At 43.1% G+C, this 17278-nt stretch overlaps 1 protein-coding gene across 2 annotated transcripts in view; it reads right to left on the minus strand.

The window, feature by feature from the left end:
- The window catches only part of sv2 (synaptic vesicle glycoprotein 2), a 71254-nt gene extending 55195 nt beyond the window's left edge, over positions 1 to 16059 (minus strand). For both annotated transcript variants that reach the window (XM_043680552.1, XM_043680551.1), the window contains exons 1-4: positions 15971 to 16059; positions 6265 to 6348; positions 5237 to 5398; positions 3624 to 3786 (exon numbers count right to left, since the gene is read on the minus strand). In XM_043680552.1, coding sequence (XP_043536487.1) covers positions 3624 to 3786; positions 5237 to 5398; positions 6265 to 6348; positions 15971 to 16046 — 485 coding nt within the window. In that variant the 5' untranslated portion in view covers positions 16047 to 16059. The remainder of the gene's footprint in view (positions 1 to 3623; positions 3787 to 5236; positions 5399 to 6264; positions 6349 to 15970) is intronic.
- Between the last annotated feature and the right edge of the window lie 1219 nt (positions 16060 to 17278).

Below are 17278 nucleotides of genomic sequence, written 5' to 3' on the forward strand. Positions count from 1 at the left end.
AGGTACTGCAGGAGTCTCCTGTGGCTATCCCCATCTCAAACACGTATGCTGTTTTGGAACATGTAGGGGGTGCTGGGAAACGTAGCACAAACAGGCAAGTTTCTGGTACCGAGACTGGCTCAAATGTAGCGAAAGGTACATCAGGTTCCAAGCGATCGATTCTGATATACCCATCCAGATGCCTTTTAAATGTTGCAATTGTACTAGCCTCCACCACTTCCTCTGGCAGCTCATTCCATACACGCACCACCCTCTGCATGAAAAAGTTGCCCCTTAAGCCTCTTTTATATCTTTTCCCTATCAGCATAATCCTCTGCCCTCTAGTTCTGGACATCCTACCCCAGGGAAAAGACCTTGTCTATTTATCCTATCCATGCCCCTCATGATTTTATAATCCTCAATGTGGTCACCCCTCAGCCTTCGACACTCCAGGGAAAACAGCCCCAGCCTATTCAACCTCTCTCTTTACCTCAAATCCTCCAATCCTGACAACATCCTTGTCATCCTTTTATGAACTCTTTCAAGTTTCACAACTTTTCGATAAGAAGGAGACCAGAATTGCATGCAATATTCCAAAAGTGGCAAAACCAATGTCCTGTACAGCCGCAACATGACAGCCCAACTCCTGTACTCAATACTCTGACCAATAAAGGAAAGCATAACAAACACCTTCTTTACTATCCTATCTACCTGCTACTCTACTTTCACAGAGCTATGAACCTGCACTCCAAGGTCTCTTTGTGCAGCAACACCCCCTTAGACCTTACCATTAAGTGTATAAGTTCTGCTAAGATTTGCTTTCCCAAAATGCAGCATCCTGCATTTATCTAAATTAAACTCCATTTTTCAAGATGTCATCATCTAATTCCCTACATTCTATATCTTCCATGTTCTTCTCCACAGTAAACACTGATGCAAAATATTCACTTAATATCTACCCCATGTCCCACGGCTCCACACAAAGGCCTCCTTGCTGATCTTTGAGGGGCCCTATTCCTTCCTAGTTTTGTCTTTAATGTATTTGTAAAAACCCTTTGAATTTGCTTTAACTCTAATTGCCAAAGCTATGTCATGTCACCTTTTTGCCCTATGATTTCCCACTTAAGTATGGTCCTACTGCCTTTATACTCTACGGATTCATTTCATCTATTTTGTCTATATCAGACATATGCTTCCTTCTTATTCTTAACCAAACCCTCAATTTCATCAGTCATCCAGCATTACCTACACGTACCACCCTTTCCTTTCACCCTAACAGGATTATACTATCTCTAGACTCTTCGTTATCTCAGTTCTGAAGGCTTCCCATTTTCCAGCTGTCCCTTTACCTGCCCCCCCCCCCTCCACTGACACCTCAGTCACCTGCCCTACCTTATTTCCCAAGAGTAGGTCACACTATGCACCTACTCTAGTCGGTACATCCACATACTGAATCAGAAAACTTTCTTGTAAACACTTAAATTCCTCTCCATCTAAACCCTTAACACTATGGCAGTCCCAATCTATGTTTGGTAAATTAAAATTCCCTACCATAACCACCCCATTATTCTTACAGATAGCTGAGATCTCCTTACAAATTTGTTTCTCAATTTCCCACTGACTATTGGGGGTCTATAATAAAATCCCAATAAGGTGATCAGCCCTTTCTTTTTTCTCAGTTCCACCTAAATAATTTCCCTGAATGTATTTCCGGGAATATCCTCCTTCAGTACAGTTGTTACGCTATCCCTTATCAAAAACACCACTCCCCTTCCTTTCTTCCCTCCCTTACTGTCCTTCCTGTCTATTTGCATCCTGGAACATTAAACTGCCAGTCCTGTCCATCTCTGAGCTATGTTTCTGTAATTGCTATGATATCCCAGTCCCATGTTCCTAACCATGCCCTGAGTTCATCGGACTTCCCTGTTAGGCCTCTTGCATTGAAACAAATGCAGCTTAGTTTATCAGTCCTATCTCGTTCTCCCTTCAGAATCTCATCCTTTTGCCTTATGTCATAGATTCCAATGTGTACAATATCCTACTGCTGGGCCCTCTCCCCCTTTGAGAACATTCTGCACCCATTCTGAAACATCTTTCATCCTGGCACCAGGGAGGTAACGCACCATTCTGATTTTTAGCTGCTGGCCACAGAAACGTCTGTGTGTGCCTTGGACTAGAGAGTCCCCTAACACAATTGATCTCTTGGATCCTGACATACCCCTCATTGCATTAAAGCCAGTCTCAAAACCAGGAACATGGCTGTTTGTGCAACATTCTCCTGAGAATCCATCACTCCCTACATTTTCCAAAACAGCATACTTGTTTGAAATGGGGATAGCCACAGAAGACTCCTGCACTACCTGCCTACCTCTCTTACCTTTCCTGGAGTTAACCCATCTTTGTGACATAATCTGCAACTTTTCTCCTTTCCTGTAACTGCCATCCATCACACTCCCTTGCTCTTGTAAATTCCTCACTGCCTCGAACTGTCGCTCTAACCAATCCATTCGATCAGATAGGATTTGCAACCAATGGCACTTATTGCACATATTATCCGCAGTTACATGTAAACTCTCTCTAAACTCCCATATCCGACAAGAATACTAACAGCCATTTTTGCTTCTTCCAATCTGCAGACCCAGAAAATAGCACAGTCTTATTCCTCTACAAAACACTGCTCCAGGCTAACTTAACACTTATAACTTATATTTTTAAGTTTAATCAAGAGACATATCTTAATAAAGTTTGTGAGAAGATTTGTAGCTCGGGTGCTCGTTGCTGTGGTTCTGTTCGCCGAGCTGGAAGTTTTTGTTGCAAACGTTTCGTCCCCTGTCTAAGTGACATCCTCAGTGCTTCCGGTTGTCAGTTTCAGCTATCTGCTGTAGTGGCCGGTATATTGGGTCCAGGTCTATGTGTTTGTTGATGGACTCATCCACAAACTCCATCAACAGTTTGTTTTGCAACAAAAACTTCCAGCTCGGCGAACAGAACCATAGCATATCTTAATAAAACTTATAATCAAGAAAGAACCCACTCTACTGACTATTGTAGATTTACAGCAAGGCTATCCTTAAAACTACTTACTTATCTGTTTCTGTGGTGTGATCTCTCCCAAACAGGTTCCTCCAAGATCAGTTGTGAATTCCACTGTTTTTTAAATTTCCCAGACACACTCCAACGTCCAGCAATACACAAATTCAACAGCAAAGGCAGTTACTACGCAGGTTCACTGCTGTGTCGGGAGCAATGTGGGTTTTTTTCTCTCTCTCCTGCACAGACCACGTGCTGCCTTTGTTTGCTCCTCCCCCCTTTAAAAAAGTTCTGTTTTTTGACATTTTTTCTCCGAGTTTCCAAAACAATGCAATAGCATATAAAACAGTAATTGCTGCTCCTGGAATTCGAGGAAATCACCTCCATCACCTAAAATACCTCAAAACAGGAGCAGCCTGTTACAGCCAGAAATTTTTCCCGTCCTCCATCTTGGATTACCCAGAATCCTTGACTTACCCAGAATCCTCCACACATTAGAGTCTACTTCCCAGCCCAGCAGTTTTCCCCTTTCGTGGCATTTTTTTACGAACCGATCCTGATGGGTGCAAGATAAAAAGCCTTGACAAAACGTGTTTTTTTTCAAAAATACTCACCCAAATCCACTAATAAATCGCAATAGTAGGAATTGCCAATAATTTGATGCTAGGCTAGACACTGCGCCAAAGATGCCATTCACTGCCAATGACAAAACAAGAATTCGTTGACGGCCTTTCAGGTCTGCGAGAACTCCCCACATGTATCCCCCAACCATCATACCTGCACAAAACAGGAAGAAAGAATACCATTTGCAAGATTAGATTTAACACATTTTTTACGGGTGAATAGACCAACCAAAAATTAATCTGCATTCATACCAGATCTCAAGTCATCCTAAAGTGCTTCACCTCCAGTGAATTAACCTTTGAAGCATAATTCAGCAACCACTTCACATTCAACAAATTTCCACAAACAGCAAAGTGTCAAATGACCCTTAATTTGTCCCTTTCTCGCCTCTGGTACTAATTGAAAGAGAATTTTCAGCTGAAGGTCATGCAAACCTCATAACCTGTCAAGCTTTTCCAAATTGTGCTACAAGACGTTTGACACCCATCACTTTTAAAATCTTGTTTGAAATACTGTATAGCACCTTCAATTATGTGGCATTTCTTCACTGCAGTTAGCTTGATTTATACTTTTGAGATCTGGAGGGGAAGGTGAATTCATATTCAAAACTCATTAAGTATATGTCATGTACTCACACGTCAACTTTGTTATTAACCTAGGCGCATTCAAGATTTGAATGCTAAGTGGCTGCTAAACTGGTTCTTGGATGGAAAAGGAATATAGTGGAACCTCGAATGTCCGAATTTCCGATTATCCGAAAGGGATCTCAAGGTCGCAAAAGAAACAATACGTCGGATAATCAAGTTTCCTCTGCATTGTGGGCAAAGCGGGTCAGAGACCTTCTTCTGCCTGGAGCTGCTTCTGTGTTACCATATTTAAAGCTGGAAGTTAGTCAAACACTTCATCTACAAAAAAAAGTCAGAAGTCACATAACACCAGGTTATAGTCCAATAGATTTATTTGAAATCACAAGCTTTCTGAGCTCTGCTCCTTCGTCAAGTAAAACTATAGGAAAGGAAGATTGGCCGGTAGGACAGGTCATGAGGACAGTGCTGAGCTGGAAGGTTGGAACTAGGGTTAAGGTGGGGGGAGGGGAAAAGAGGAAACTGGTGAAGTCCACATTGATGCCATTGGGTTGAAGTGTTCTGAGGCGGAAGAAGAGGCGTTCTTCCTCCAGGCGTCGGGTGGTAGGGAGCAGCGGTGGAGGCAGCCCAGGACCTGCATGTCCTTGGCAGAGTGAGAGGGAGAGTTGAAATGTTGGGCCACAGGGCGGTGGGGTTGATTGGGGCGGGTGTCCCGGAGATGTTCCCTGAAGCGCTCTGCTAGGAGGCATCCAGTCTCCCCAATGTAGAGGAGACCACATCGGGAACAACGGATACAATAAATGACATTGGTGAATGTGCAGGTGAAGGAGGTTGCATGATTCAGAACCACCACTGACCAGCTAAAGGTGACACAATGAGTTGTAACGGCACAGAAAAATGGTTCCCCATTCAGTCCTGAGATTAGCATCCCTAGGGCCCCTGCAGTCACCAGTTGGGACCTCAAGCAGGCATCAGCTGTTGACACAGGGGATACTCATTAGAGGCAGTGAAAGACATACCTAGGAATATACTTGCTGTAAGCCAACCCATATCTGCTGTGCTAAGGTAAAGATCACAGCGGGCAGTGGGAAGCAGGAAAGACACACACAGAATTTCAACGGCATCACTGGCATTTGCCCACCCGCAGATAACCAAGAGAGCTATGTGGAAAGTGCCAAAACCTGAAAAAAACGCAAAGAATAAAATTAATTGTGCTAATAGCAATAAAGTGCAAACCACATGGAAAACAAAATACTGCAATGCCTAAGAATAATTATCTCAAGCTCTCAGAGTTCAGGTGTCTACATTACAACTTGACCTGAAGAGTTTCTGAGCAACATACTCACAACATTATCAGCGCCAGAGACCCGGGTTCAATTCCCGCCTCAGGCGACTCTCTGTGTGGAGTTTGCACATTCTCCCCGTGTCTGCATGGCTTTCCTCCGACAATCCAAAAGTGTGCAGGTTAGGTGAATTGGCCATGCTAAATTGCCCGTAGGGGAAGGGGTCTAGGTGGGTTGCGCTTCGACGGGTCGGTGTGGATTTGTTGGGCCGAAGGGCCTGTTTCCACACTGTAAGTAATCTAATCTAAACATTATCATGTGACTGCACTTGTGGTCAAGAGTCTAACTAGTGGAGTTCCTGTAATACCCATGTTAGAGTGTTACAGCAGTTAAGCTGAAAATAAAACTAATCAATCCAACAAACATTGTCTTCATTCCAGCATTATCTCAGGTTAATGTTGCGCTAGGAATGCAGCACTTCTTGCAGTGCAAACTTCCTAGTATTGAACTGCAAGCGTCAGTACCTGAGTCTCTGGACGGGGACTCAAGCCCACAACTTTCTAGAAAGAGAGAGAGTGCTATCCACTGAGCTACAGCTGATGCTATAATACACAACCATCCCACAGAGTAAGAACCTCTTTTCAGTCAGAGTACAAAACGGAACTCAAGATTCACAGTGAAAGACAGTGAACATAAAGAATGTTACAATCAAATCAATAATTATTTAATAATCACAAAAAACGCACAAATACAGAAAACAACACCTGTTTCTTCAACAGCTTCTTCAAATGTCAGTGCGATTTCGTAACTATCTCTTCCAGATTTCCTTCGTTCAAAAACAGCCTCCTCTGCAAGAGAAGTTGACATTTTGCTAGCAGACTGATTAGCGTGAAGCAGCTCTACACAGAGCAACAACAAATTTAAGGAGAGCTGTCGGAATCCTCAACTGACTGGAAATTGACTGAACGTCAAAACTGTCACCACCCACAATTATTCAGATTGCAACAGAAAACCTAAATTACCATAAAGTTTCTAGTTAACCAGAAGGCAAGAGAAAATATACTAGCTAGGTTCATCTAACAAAGGAACTGCAAGCAAAATAAGCAGCTTTCAAAATAACATAAAAATAAGATTCTAATTTATTTCAAAGTTAGTTTTCCAGTCCACTGACAGAGGTATCAAGTGTTGGAAAGAGGATGGTAAAGATTACCTGAATTATATCAGCATAAAGCATTTGTTATGCAAGTAACCAGTAGCAAGTGACAGTGTACAACAGAACACAAAGTGGCTCTACCCGGGAGCAGCAATACTAACGCAATTGCAATGTCATAGACCACAGAGGAGGTGGGAAGTGGGAGAGTGGAGAGTGGAAGGGTATCACATAATTTGGGGCCTCAATAAATGAAGATTTGAAAACAAGGATGGCAATTTTAAAATTAAGAAATTGCTTGATTGGGAGCTGACTTCAGCGAGCGATCACAGTTAGTGAGAAGGGCTACAGTGCTCGGTGCAAGCTAGGGCATGGGCAGAGTTTTGGATGACCTTAAGTTTAAGGATGGCAGAATGTGGGAGGTTGGCACTGGAATAATCAAGTCGAGAGTGAATGAAAGCCTAAATAAGAGTTCCATCAGCATTTGAGCTGAGACAGGAGTAAAGCTGGATGCTGCTGCCCAAGGGGATCATATTTAATGCTAAGGTTGCAAACATCAGGGCTTAAACTCAGATTACTGCCAGGAAGAGAAATAGACTTGGGAGATAGTGAAGAGTGTTTGGAGAGGAGATCAAGAACAATACCATCCCCATATTTAACTGGAGGAAATTTCTGTTCATTCAGTACTGGATTTCAGACAAGCAATTTATTTAGCAACAGTGGAGTCAAGAGGTGGTGGCAATGTGGTGTCATCAGCAAATATAAAAACTAACACTGTGTCTTCAGATGATACTATTAAGGGCAGCACATATCTGAAAATAAGATAAGGACAAGGAAAGACACTTGGGAAGGGCACCATAGAGACATAGAGTACAGCATGGAAACAGACTCTTCGGTCCAACTCGTCCATGCTGACCAGATATCCTAATTTAGTCCCATTTGCCAGCACCTGGCCCATATCCCTCTATATCCTTACTATTCATATACCCATCAAGATGCCTTTTAAATGCTGCAATCGTACCAGCCTCCACCACGTCCTCTGGCAGCTCTTTCCATTCACATACCACCCTCTGCATGAAAAAGTTGCCCCTTAGATCCTCAGCGCCAGCAGGATACGCAAATCCTTGCAAGCCGCACAGGGAATAAATATAATAGTTAAAAAAGACTTGAATTTATAAATAGATGAATATGAGGAGAAAGTGAGGTTTGCAGATGCTGGAGATCAGAGCTGGAAATGTGTTGCTGGAAAAGCGCAGCAGGTCAGGCAGCATCCAGGGAACAGGAGAATCGACGTTTCGGGCATAAGCCCTGAAGAAGGGCTTATGCCCGAAACGTCGATTCTCCTGTTCCCTGGATGCTGCCTGACCTGCTGCGCTTTTCCAGCAACACATTTCCAGCTAAATAGATGAATAGCAAAATAAGAAAATAAAGAGTTCATGTCGAGATTTTCAAATCAAATAGTGAAGGTGGCATTTGGTATGCTTTCCCCCATTGGTCAGAGTATTGAGCACAGGAGTTGGGAGGTCATATTGTGGCTGTACAGGACATTGGTCAGGCCACTTTTGGAATATTGTTTGCAATTCTGTTCTCCTTCCTATTGGAAGGGTGTGGTGAGGTTCAGCAAAGATTTACAAGCATGTAGCCAGGGTTGGAAGATTTGAACTATAGAGAGAGGCTGAATAGGCTGGGGCTGTTTTCCCCGCAGCGGAGGCTAAGGAATGATCTTATAGAGGTTTATAAAATGATGAAGGTCATGGATAGGATAAATAGACATGTTCTTTTCTCTGGGTGGAACAATTACAGCATTTAAAAGGCATCTGGATGGGTATATGAATAGGAAGGGTTTAGAGGGATATGGGCCAAATGCTGGCAAATGGGACTAGATTAAGTTAGGATATCTGGTCAGCATGGATGAGTTGGACTAAAGGGTCTGTTTCCGTGCTGTACATCTCTTTGACTCAATGACTAGTCAGGTCTGAATGGGATTTGTGGGCAATTCTTAGCAACATACTTCCAGTAAGATGTAAAGGCCTTAGAAAGGGTTCAGATGGTACTTATGAATATGTTGCCAAGAATGAGAGATTTCTACTATGTGAGATGAAGGGAAAGACTGATCTCCGAGGAAGACAGAAAGTTAAGAGGTGACCCAATGAAATAGTACTTCTCAAACTGTTTCCTAGTCTGACCCCTTTTCAGGGTTTGAAAATTATTGTGACCTCTCAGTCAGAACTAAGAAGGGGTGGGAATGCTGAGAGAGCAAAGATTGGAGTATTGGTACTCATTATAACTCAATTGGAGCCTAAAGTAGTCATTGCTGGCTCAAATCTGGCAACCCCAAAGTATCAAAATGATGAGAGGATTTAATGGATTAAAGACAAAAGAATATTCCCTCTATAACCTGAGGTTATAGTTTCAAAACTACTGCAAAGAAATAGAGTTAGTATGAGGGGAGTTTTCTTCATTCAGATAGTTGTTAGGATTTGTAACACTGTACCTGAAGAGATGGTGGACTCCATAAATGTTTTGAGAGAGAGTTGAACAGGATTTAGAGGACAAAGAACTTACAGGGTTTCAAACAAAAAGCTGGGATGTGGGATTGAGCACAACTTCTCTTTCAAAGAGCCAGTCAAGATTTGATGGGCTGAATGGTTTCCTTGTGTATTGCAGGACTGCACGATTCTTTACGTATCACGGGACAGGGTTTATGAACTTAATTTGATCATGGCTAAACTTTGATCCTACCGACAGGTTGGTTGATGAGATTACATTTGATAACACTGCTAACGGCAGCACATGCAAAACCTAATGCCACAACTAATTTCTCTATTCTGAATAAGGGTCACTGGAGCCAAATGTTATCTCTGAACAGCTTCCAGACCTGCTCAATTTTTCCAACAATTTCTGTTTTTGTTTCTAATTTTGCCTATATTCAGTACCTTCCAATCTGGGCCCTGTATCCCTGGAAGGATTGCGAGTCCCGTGTGCTGCATTGCCTTGCTGGTGCCAGCAAAAGGACATCAGAAAGAGGGTGCAACTCCTTTCTTTCTAATTTATTCATAAGATGTGGCTGCTGTTGGCTAGGTTAGCTAGGTCAAAGGATGTTAAGAGCTGAAAATGTGTTGCTGGAAAAGCGCAGCAGAGCAGGCAGCATCCAGGGAACAGGAGAATCGACGTTTCGGGCATAAGCCCTTCTTCAGGAATGAGGAAAGTTTGTCCAGCAGGCTAAGATAAAAGGTAGGGAGGAGGGACTTGGGGGAGGGGCGTCAGAAATGCGACACTGTCAGATGTCTCACAGGAAAGGATGCCAGGGGTAGAAATCCCATTCATTGAAATCACGGGCCAATCAGAGGTCAGCAGCTCATTTGCTCAAAATGTCACAAGAAAGGTGGTAGCTCCTGCCAGAGTGACATCCAATGAAGACTCAGGAATGAGGTGCTACCCAGGCCAGAGGTAAGTAAAAGTTGGAGGCTTTCTATGTGTCAGGCTTGTTAGTGAGAAGGCTTAGAGAACAATTGGCAGCTATAGTGAGGTATCATTTTCACTGGGACCCCCTCCTTAATGCCAGTTTCTCAACCATGTATTGAGTAACTTTGAATGAGGGTACCGACATCTACTACATGAGACCACAAGTGACCTATATAGCTATGTTTGTTATGCTCTCTATGCTCTCCATATGGTGATAAGCCCACCTGCAGTTCAGTTATGATTAGCAGCAGCCATTTGCCTACTTAGGGGCCTCAACGGGGGGTAGGCAGGAAAGTTTCCTACCAAGTATTTAATCAGAGTGGATGGAGAAGGTGGCAGCCTTCCTCTCACCACCATCCCACCCAATTAAATGCCTTCCCTGCCTCCAAACAAAAAATGACTGAGGATAGAAGATTCCTCCAAAGTTCCATATATCCCAAAACAATCTGTATAAAAGTTTTAACCATTAATACATTTAAAAATGAGGCAATCTTCCTGTTTATTTAAAGATATTTAGACCAAGAGAGCTGATAAATAAACAATGTGTTCTGTCATGATAACTTTTATCCTTGTTGCAGAGATTTGTGGATACATGCTTGTTACATTGTTGAAACAGAATAGATTCTGAGAAAAAAGAATTACACAGTAGAAATAAGTTCAGCATGTATTCAGGGTGATTGAAAATTTCCTTTCACTGCCATTACAGATCAAATAAGCTCTATGCAAAAAATAAACTCGAAAAACAGTTGGATCTGCAAAACAATTGCTAACAGAGTCATACAGTTATAGAGATGAATAGTATGGAAACAGATCCTTCAGTCCAACTCAGCCATGCCTAAATAAACAAATCTAATCCCATTTGAAAGCATTTGGCCTACATCCCTCTAAACCCTTCCTATTCATTTACCCATCCAGATGCCTTTTAAATACAGTAATTGTACCAGCCTCCACCATTTCTGCTGGCAGCTCATTCCATTCACACACCACCGTCTGTGTGAAAACATTGTCCTTGAGGTCTTCTTAAATCTTTCCCCTCTCACCTTAAACCTATGCCCTCTAGTTTTGGACACTCACAACCCAGGGAAAAGTCCTTGTCTATTTACCCTATTCACGGTTCTCATGATTTGACAAACCTCTGTAAGATCACCCTTCAGCCTCTGACGCTGCAGAGAAAACAACAACCCCAGCCTATTCAAACTCTCTCTATAGCACCAGCTTAAATAGTCCCAGTTTGGCTTCTCTCTTTAGCTCAACCCTGCCAAATCTGGGAACATCCCTGTAAAATCTTGTCTGGACTCTTTCAAGTTTCACAATATGCTGCCTATAGCAGGGAGACCAGAATTGTCTGCTGTATTCCAAAAGCACAGCCGCACCATGACCTTCCAACTCCTATACTCAATGCACTGAACAATAAAGGCAAACACCTTCTTCACTATCCTGTCTATCTGCGACTCTACTTTCAAGGAACTATGATTCTGCACTCCACGGTCTGTTTATTCAGCAACACTCCCCAGGACCTTTCCATTAAGTGTATAAGTCCTTCCCTGATTTGTCTTACCAAACGCAGCACTTCAAATTTATCTAAATTAAACTCCATTTGCCACTACTCAGCACATTGTCCCATCTGATCAAGATCCTGTTGTACTTTGACATAACCTTCTTCGCTGTCAACTCCATCTCCAATTTTGGTGTCACCTGCAAACTTACTAACCATACCATTTATGTTCACATCCAAATCATTTATATAAATGACAGAAAGCAGTGGATCCAGCACCAATCCTTGTGGCACTCCATTGGTCACATGAAGCCAGTTCTGTATTTAAATTGCTAGTTCTCCATGTATTCCATGCGATTTAACCTTGCCAACCAATGTACTTGAAGAACCTTGTTGAATGCCTCACTGAAGTCCATATAGATCACGTTCACCGCACTGCCATCATCAATCATCTTCATTACCTCTTCACAAAACTCAATCAAGTTAGTGAGACATGGTTTCACATGCACAAAACCATGTTGATTATCCCTAATCAGTCCTTGCCTTTCCAATCACATGCAAACCCTGTCCCTCAGAATGCACTCCATCAACATTGCCACAACTGATGTCAGCCTCACCGGTCTATAGATCCTTGTCTTCTCCTTATCACCTTTCTTAAATAGTGGCACTTCAAATCTTCTGGCCCCTTACATGTGGCTATCAATGATCCAAATATTTCAACAAGGGGTCCAGCAATCACTTCCCTAACTTCCCACAGAGATCTAGGGAACCGATCAGGTCCCGGGGATTTATCCACCTAATTGTTTTAAGACATCCAGCTCCACTAACTCTGTAATAGCAGCTCTTCTCAACATGTCGTTAATTATTTCCCAATATTCCCTATCTTTCTGTATCCATATCCACAGTAAACACTGGTACAAAATATTTATTTAGTATCTCCCCCACCTCCTGTGGCTCCACACATAGGTGGCCTTGCTGATCTTTAAGGGGGGGCATATTGTCTCTATAGTTACTCCTTTGTCCTTAATGTATTTATAGAATCCTTTGGAGTTTCCTTAACCCTATTTGCCAAAGCTATCTCATGTCCTCTTTTTGTCCTCCTGATTTTACTCAAGTATACTGCTACTGTCTTTATTCTCTTCTATCCCTGCTGTGTATACCTGACATATGCTTATTTTTATTCTTGGCCAAAGCCTCAATTTCTCTAGTTATCCAACATTCCCTACACCTACCACATTGCCTTTCACCCTAACAGATTCATAGTGTCTCTGGATTCTTGTTTTCTCATTTTTGAAGGGTTCACATTTTCCAGCCATCCCTTTATCTGTGAACATCTGCCCCAAAACAACTTTTGAAAGTTCTTGCCTAATACTATCAAAATTGGCCTTCCTCTGAGGACTGCAGATGCTGGAGATCAGAGCTTAAAAATGTGTTGCTGGAAAAGCGCAGCAGGTCAGGCAGCATCAAAGGAGAAGGAGAATCGACGTTTCGGGTAAAAGCCCTTCTTCAGAAAGGGCTTCCTGAAGAAGGTCTTATGCCCGAAACGTCGATTCTCCTTCTCCTTTGATGCTGCCTGACCTGCTGCGCTTTTCCAGCAACACATTTTTAAGCTAGAGTCTCAAAGGTCAGACAAGGCAAGGACAATGGATTTCCTTCTCTGAAGGACATTAGTGAACAGACAGGCTTTTACAACAGTCAATGGTGGTCACATCACCACCACGAGAATAGCTTTTGAATGGATTCATATTTCATCATCTGCTATGGTGGGATTTGAATCCATGACCCGAGAACATTAGCTTGAGGTTCTAGATTACTAGCCCAGTGACATTACCACGATGATACTGGTTCTCATTCTTCAAGAAAGTGGCATTGAGCCAGAGGTTGTGGAACACACTGCCCCAATGACTGAGAGAGCAGATTTTATGGTCAGCATTTCAGGAGCAAGGGAGAAAGTTAAAAATTACGGTTTCAAAGGCAGTACAGGATAATTTGTGGATTACTCCCACTGCCATGCACTGGCCAGACTAAACAAGGGGTTAATGCATGGAGGAGACAGAGCTTCAGGTTCTTGGAGTATTGGGACCAGTTATATTTGTGCAGCTTTTTAATATTAAAATCGATCAATGTCAATCTGACAGAATTAGGATCCGCCACAGCCACCCCAACATCACGAATCACAGTATCTCGGTCCCTGTGACATAGTGGTAGTGCCTTTTGTCCCTGACAGTTCTCTGCCTGCCTAATCAGGCAAGCTCGCATTCACTCAGAAGTCACACAAATCACAAAATACAGAACTTCCTAGTAGCCAAGTGCTTTAACCATTCAATCACTCAATCTAATTAGAAAATGGTGCAGTCAAATGGATGACATTCACTTCAGCAGGAAAAATAGGCAAGTAGACTTTTTCTTGAAAAATGGTGAATGTCTGGAAATTGTTAGCATTCAGAAGGACCTGGGTGTCCTGGTATACAAACCACATAAGTTTAACCAGCAAGTTTAGCAAGCAATTCTCAGCCCCTGACCTGCTCCGAGAACCACAGTATTTATTCAGCTGTTCCAGTTCAATTTCTGGAGAATCGTAATCCCATAGGAAGTGGATAGTAATTCAGTAATATCAATGAATATCAAGAGGGAATGGTTTGATCCTCTCTTGTTGGATATGTTCATTGCCTGGCACTTAGTTGGCATGAATATTATTTCCCAATTGTCAGCCAAACCTGGATATTATCCAGGTGTTGTTGTATTTGGGCCATGGACCTTTAGTATCTGAGGAGTCACAACTGGTATTAAATATTGTGCAATGATCAGCAAACATCCCCACTTCTGGTCTTATGATGCAGAGAAGGTCATTGAAGACAACTGGGCCATTACCCTGAGGAATTCATGAACTGATATCAAGGGATTGAAGTTCAACAACTATCTTCCTCTGTTTAGGGTGTAGGTTTGCTCGCTGAGCTGTAGGTTTGATATCCAGACGTTTCATTACCTGGCTAGGTAACATCATCACTGGCACCCTCCAAGTGAAGCGAAGCTGTTGTTGTCTGTTTTCTATTTATATCTTTCTCCTGGATGGGGTTCCTGGGGTTTGTGGTGATGTCATTTCCTGTTCATTTTCTGAGGGGTTGATAGATGGCGTTTTATCCACTCACTAAATCTCTTAAAATCTGAGGTACGGGATGTACGTGTATTTGGAAAGGCAAGGACTGATTAGGGATAGTCAGCATGGCTTTGAGAGTGGGAAATCATGTCTCACGAACTTGATTGAGTTTTTTGAAGTAACAAAGATGATTGATGAGGGCAGAGCAGTAGATGTGATCTGTATGGACTTCAGTAAGGCTTTCGACAAGATTCCCCATGGGAGACTGATTAGCACGGAATACAGGGAGAACTAGCCATTTGGATACAGAACTGGCTCAAAGGTAAAAGACAGAGGGTGATGGTGGAGAGTTGTTTTTCAGATTGGAAGCCTGTGACCAGTGGAGTGCCACAAGGATCGGTGCTGGGCCCTCTACTTTTCATCATTTACATAAATGATTTGGATGCGAGCATAAGAGGTACAGTCAATAAGTTTGCAGATGACACCAAAATTGGAGGTGTAGTGGACAGCGAAAAGGGTTACCTCAGATTACAACAGGATCTTGATCGGAGGGGCCAATGGGCTGAGAAGTGGGAGATAGAGTCAAATTCAGATAAATGTGAGGTGATGCATTTTGGGAAAGCAAATCTTAGCAGGTCTGAGGGAATGTTGCTGAACAAAGGGACCTTGGAGTGCAGGTTCATAGCTCCTTGAAAGTGGAGTCGCAGGTAGATAGGATAGTGAAGGTGGCGTTTGGTATGCTTTCCCTTATTGGTCAGAGTAATGAGTACAGGAGTTGGGAGGTCATGTTGCAGCTGTACAGGACATTTGTTAGGCCACTGTTGCAATATTGCGTGCAATTCCGGTCTCCTTCCTATCGGAAATATTTTGTGAAACTTGAAAGGGTTTAGAAAAGATTTACAAGGATGTTGCCGGGGTTGGAGGATTTGAGCTATAGGGAAAGGTTGAATAGGATAGGGCTGTTTTCCCTGGAGCATCGGAGGCTGCGAGGTGACCTTATAGAGATTTATAAAATCATGAGGGGCATGGATAGGATAAATAGGCAAAGTCTTTTCCCTGGGGTCGGGGAGTCCTGAACTAGAGGGCATAGGTTTAGGGTGAGAGGGGAAAGATATAAGAGAGACCTACAGGGCAACTGGTGGGTGGGGGGGTATCCATTCTCAATTCACTCCCAATTCTCACCCCCGATGCACCGTAGCACATTGCCTTCTCTGGAGTTCCCTTCCCGGCTTGTGACCACCCCCTCCAAATTGCCGGCCTCACCTTCAACGTCCAAACCCTCCGGCCTCAGAAGCGGCTCCCGATCCCTCAGGGCCATAACGCTCTCGCCGCTCTCCATTGGCCAGCGGGCCCTGCGTCTGACGTCACTGACTACGTAGCAGAGAGGGGGGGTCGAGGATCACTCGTTGTCATGGGAACGGAACAGCCCGCCCTTCAACAACAGGAGGTTCGAGTAATATCTAGGAATGGAGAAAAATACCCCAGAATGAAGGAATAAAACCCCAGGAGAGAGGGAGACAACACCACAGGATGGAGGAAAATGCCCCAAGAATGGAGGAATAAAACCCAAGGAGAGAGAAACATACCCCAGGAATGGTGGAAAAAAAACTCAAGGAGAGAGGAAAAATCTCACAATGCAGTAATGCCTCAGGATAGAGTAATACCTCTGCATGGAATAACCGCCCAGGATATGACTCTATGACAGAGTAACGTCTGAGGCTGGAGTGACACCTCAAGATAGAGTAATACCCTAGGATAGAATCTTTTGCACCTGCACTACCATTCACTAAGATCATGGCTGACTTGATTGTGGGCTTCAGTTCTCTTTATCCTTAATATCCATGTTAGTCAAGTGTCTACCCATCTCTGTCTTAAAAATATTCAATGACCCCAACCCTACTGCTCTTTTCATATATAGGCAGTAGGAGTAGGCCATTTGGCCATTCAAGCCTTCTCCACCATTCAATATGATCATGGTTGATCATCCCACTCAATACCCTGTTCTCCTTTTGGCCCCGTACACTTTGATCCCTTTAGCCCTAAGAGCTATATCTGTATTGTTCTTGAAAACATTCTATGTTTTGGCTTCAACCACTTTCTGTGGCAGACAATTCCACAGGCTCACCACTGGGCAAAGAAATTTCTCCTCATCTCAATCCTGAATGGCCTACCCCATATACTTAGACGGTGACCCCTTGTCTGGACTCCCTGGTCATTGTGAACATCCTTTCTGTGTTTACCATGTATAATTCTGTTAAAACTTCGTAAGTTTGTGTGAGATCCTGTCCTCAGTCTTCTGAATGCAGTGAATATAGTCCAAAGCTATACAGTCTCTCTTCATATGTGACTCCTACCATCTCAGGAATCAGTCTGATCAACCTTCCTTGGGCTCCTTACATAGCCTGAATATACTTCCTCAGATAAGGAGACCAAAACAGAACACAATATTCCAGGTGTGGCCTAACTGAGGCACTACACAATTGCAGCAAGACATTCTGCTGCTGTACTCTAATCATCTTGCTATTGTTATGGACCAGTCCAGACCCCCTGATAATATTTTAAGAAGGTATC

The sequence above is a fragment of the Chiloscyllium plagiosum genome, chromosome 40 (genome assembly GCF_004010195.1).
Source record: "Chiloscyllium plagiosum isolate BGI_BamShark_2017 chromosome 40, ASM401019v2, whole genome shotgun sequence".
Taxonomy (NCBI): domain Eukaryota; kingdom Metazoa; phylum Chordata; class Chondrichthyes; order Orectolobiformes; family Hemiscylliidae; genus Chiloscyllium; species Chiloscyllium plagiosum.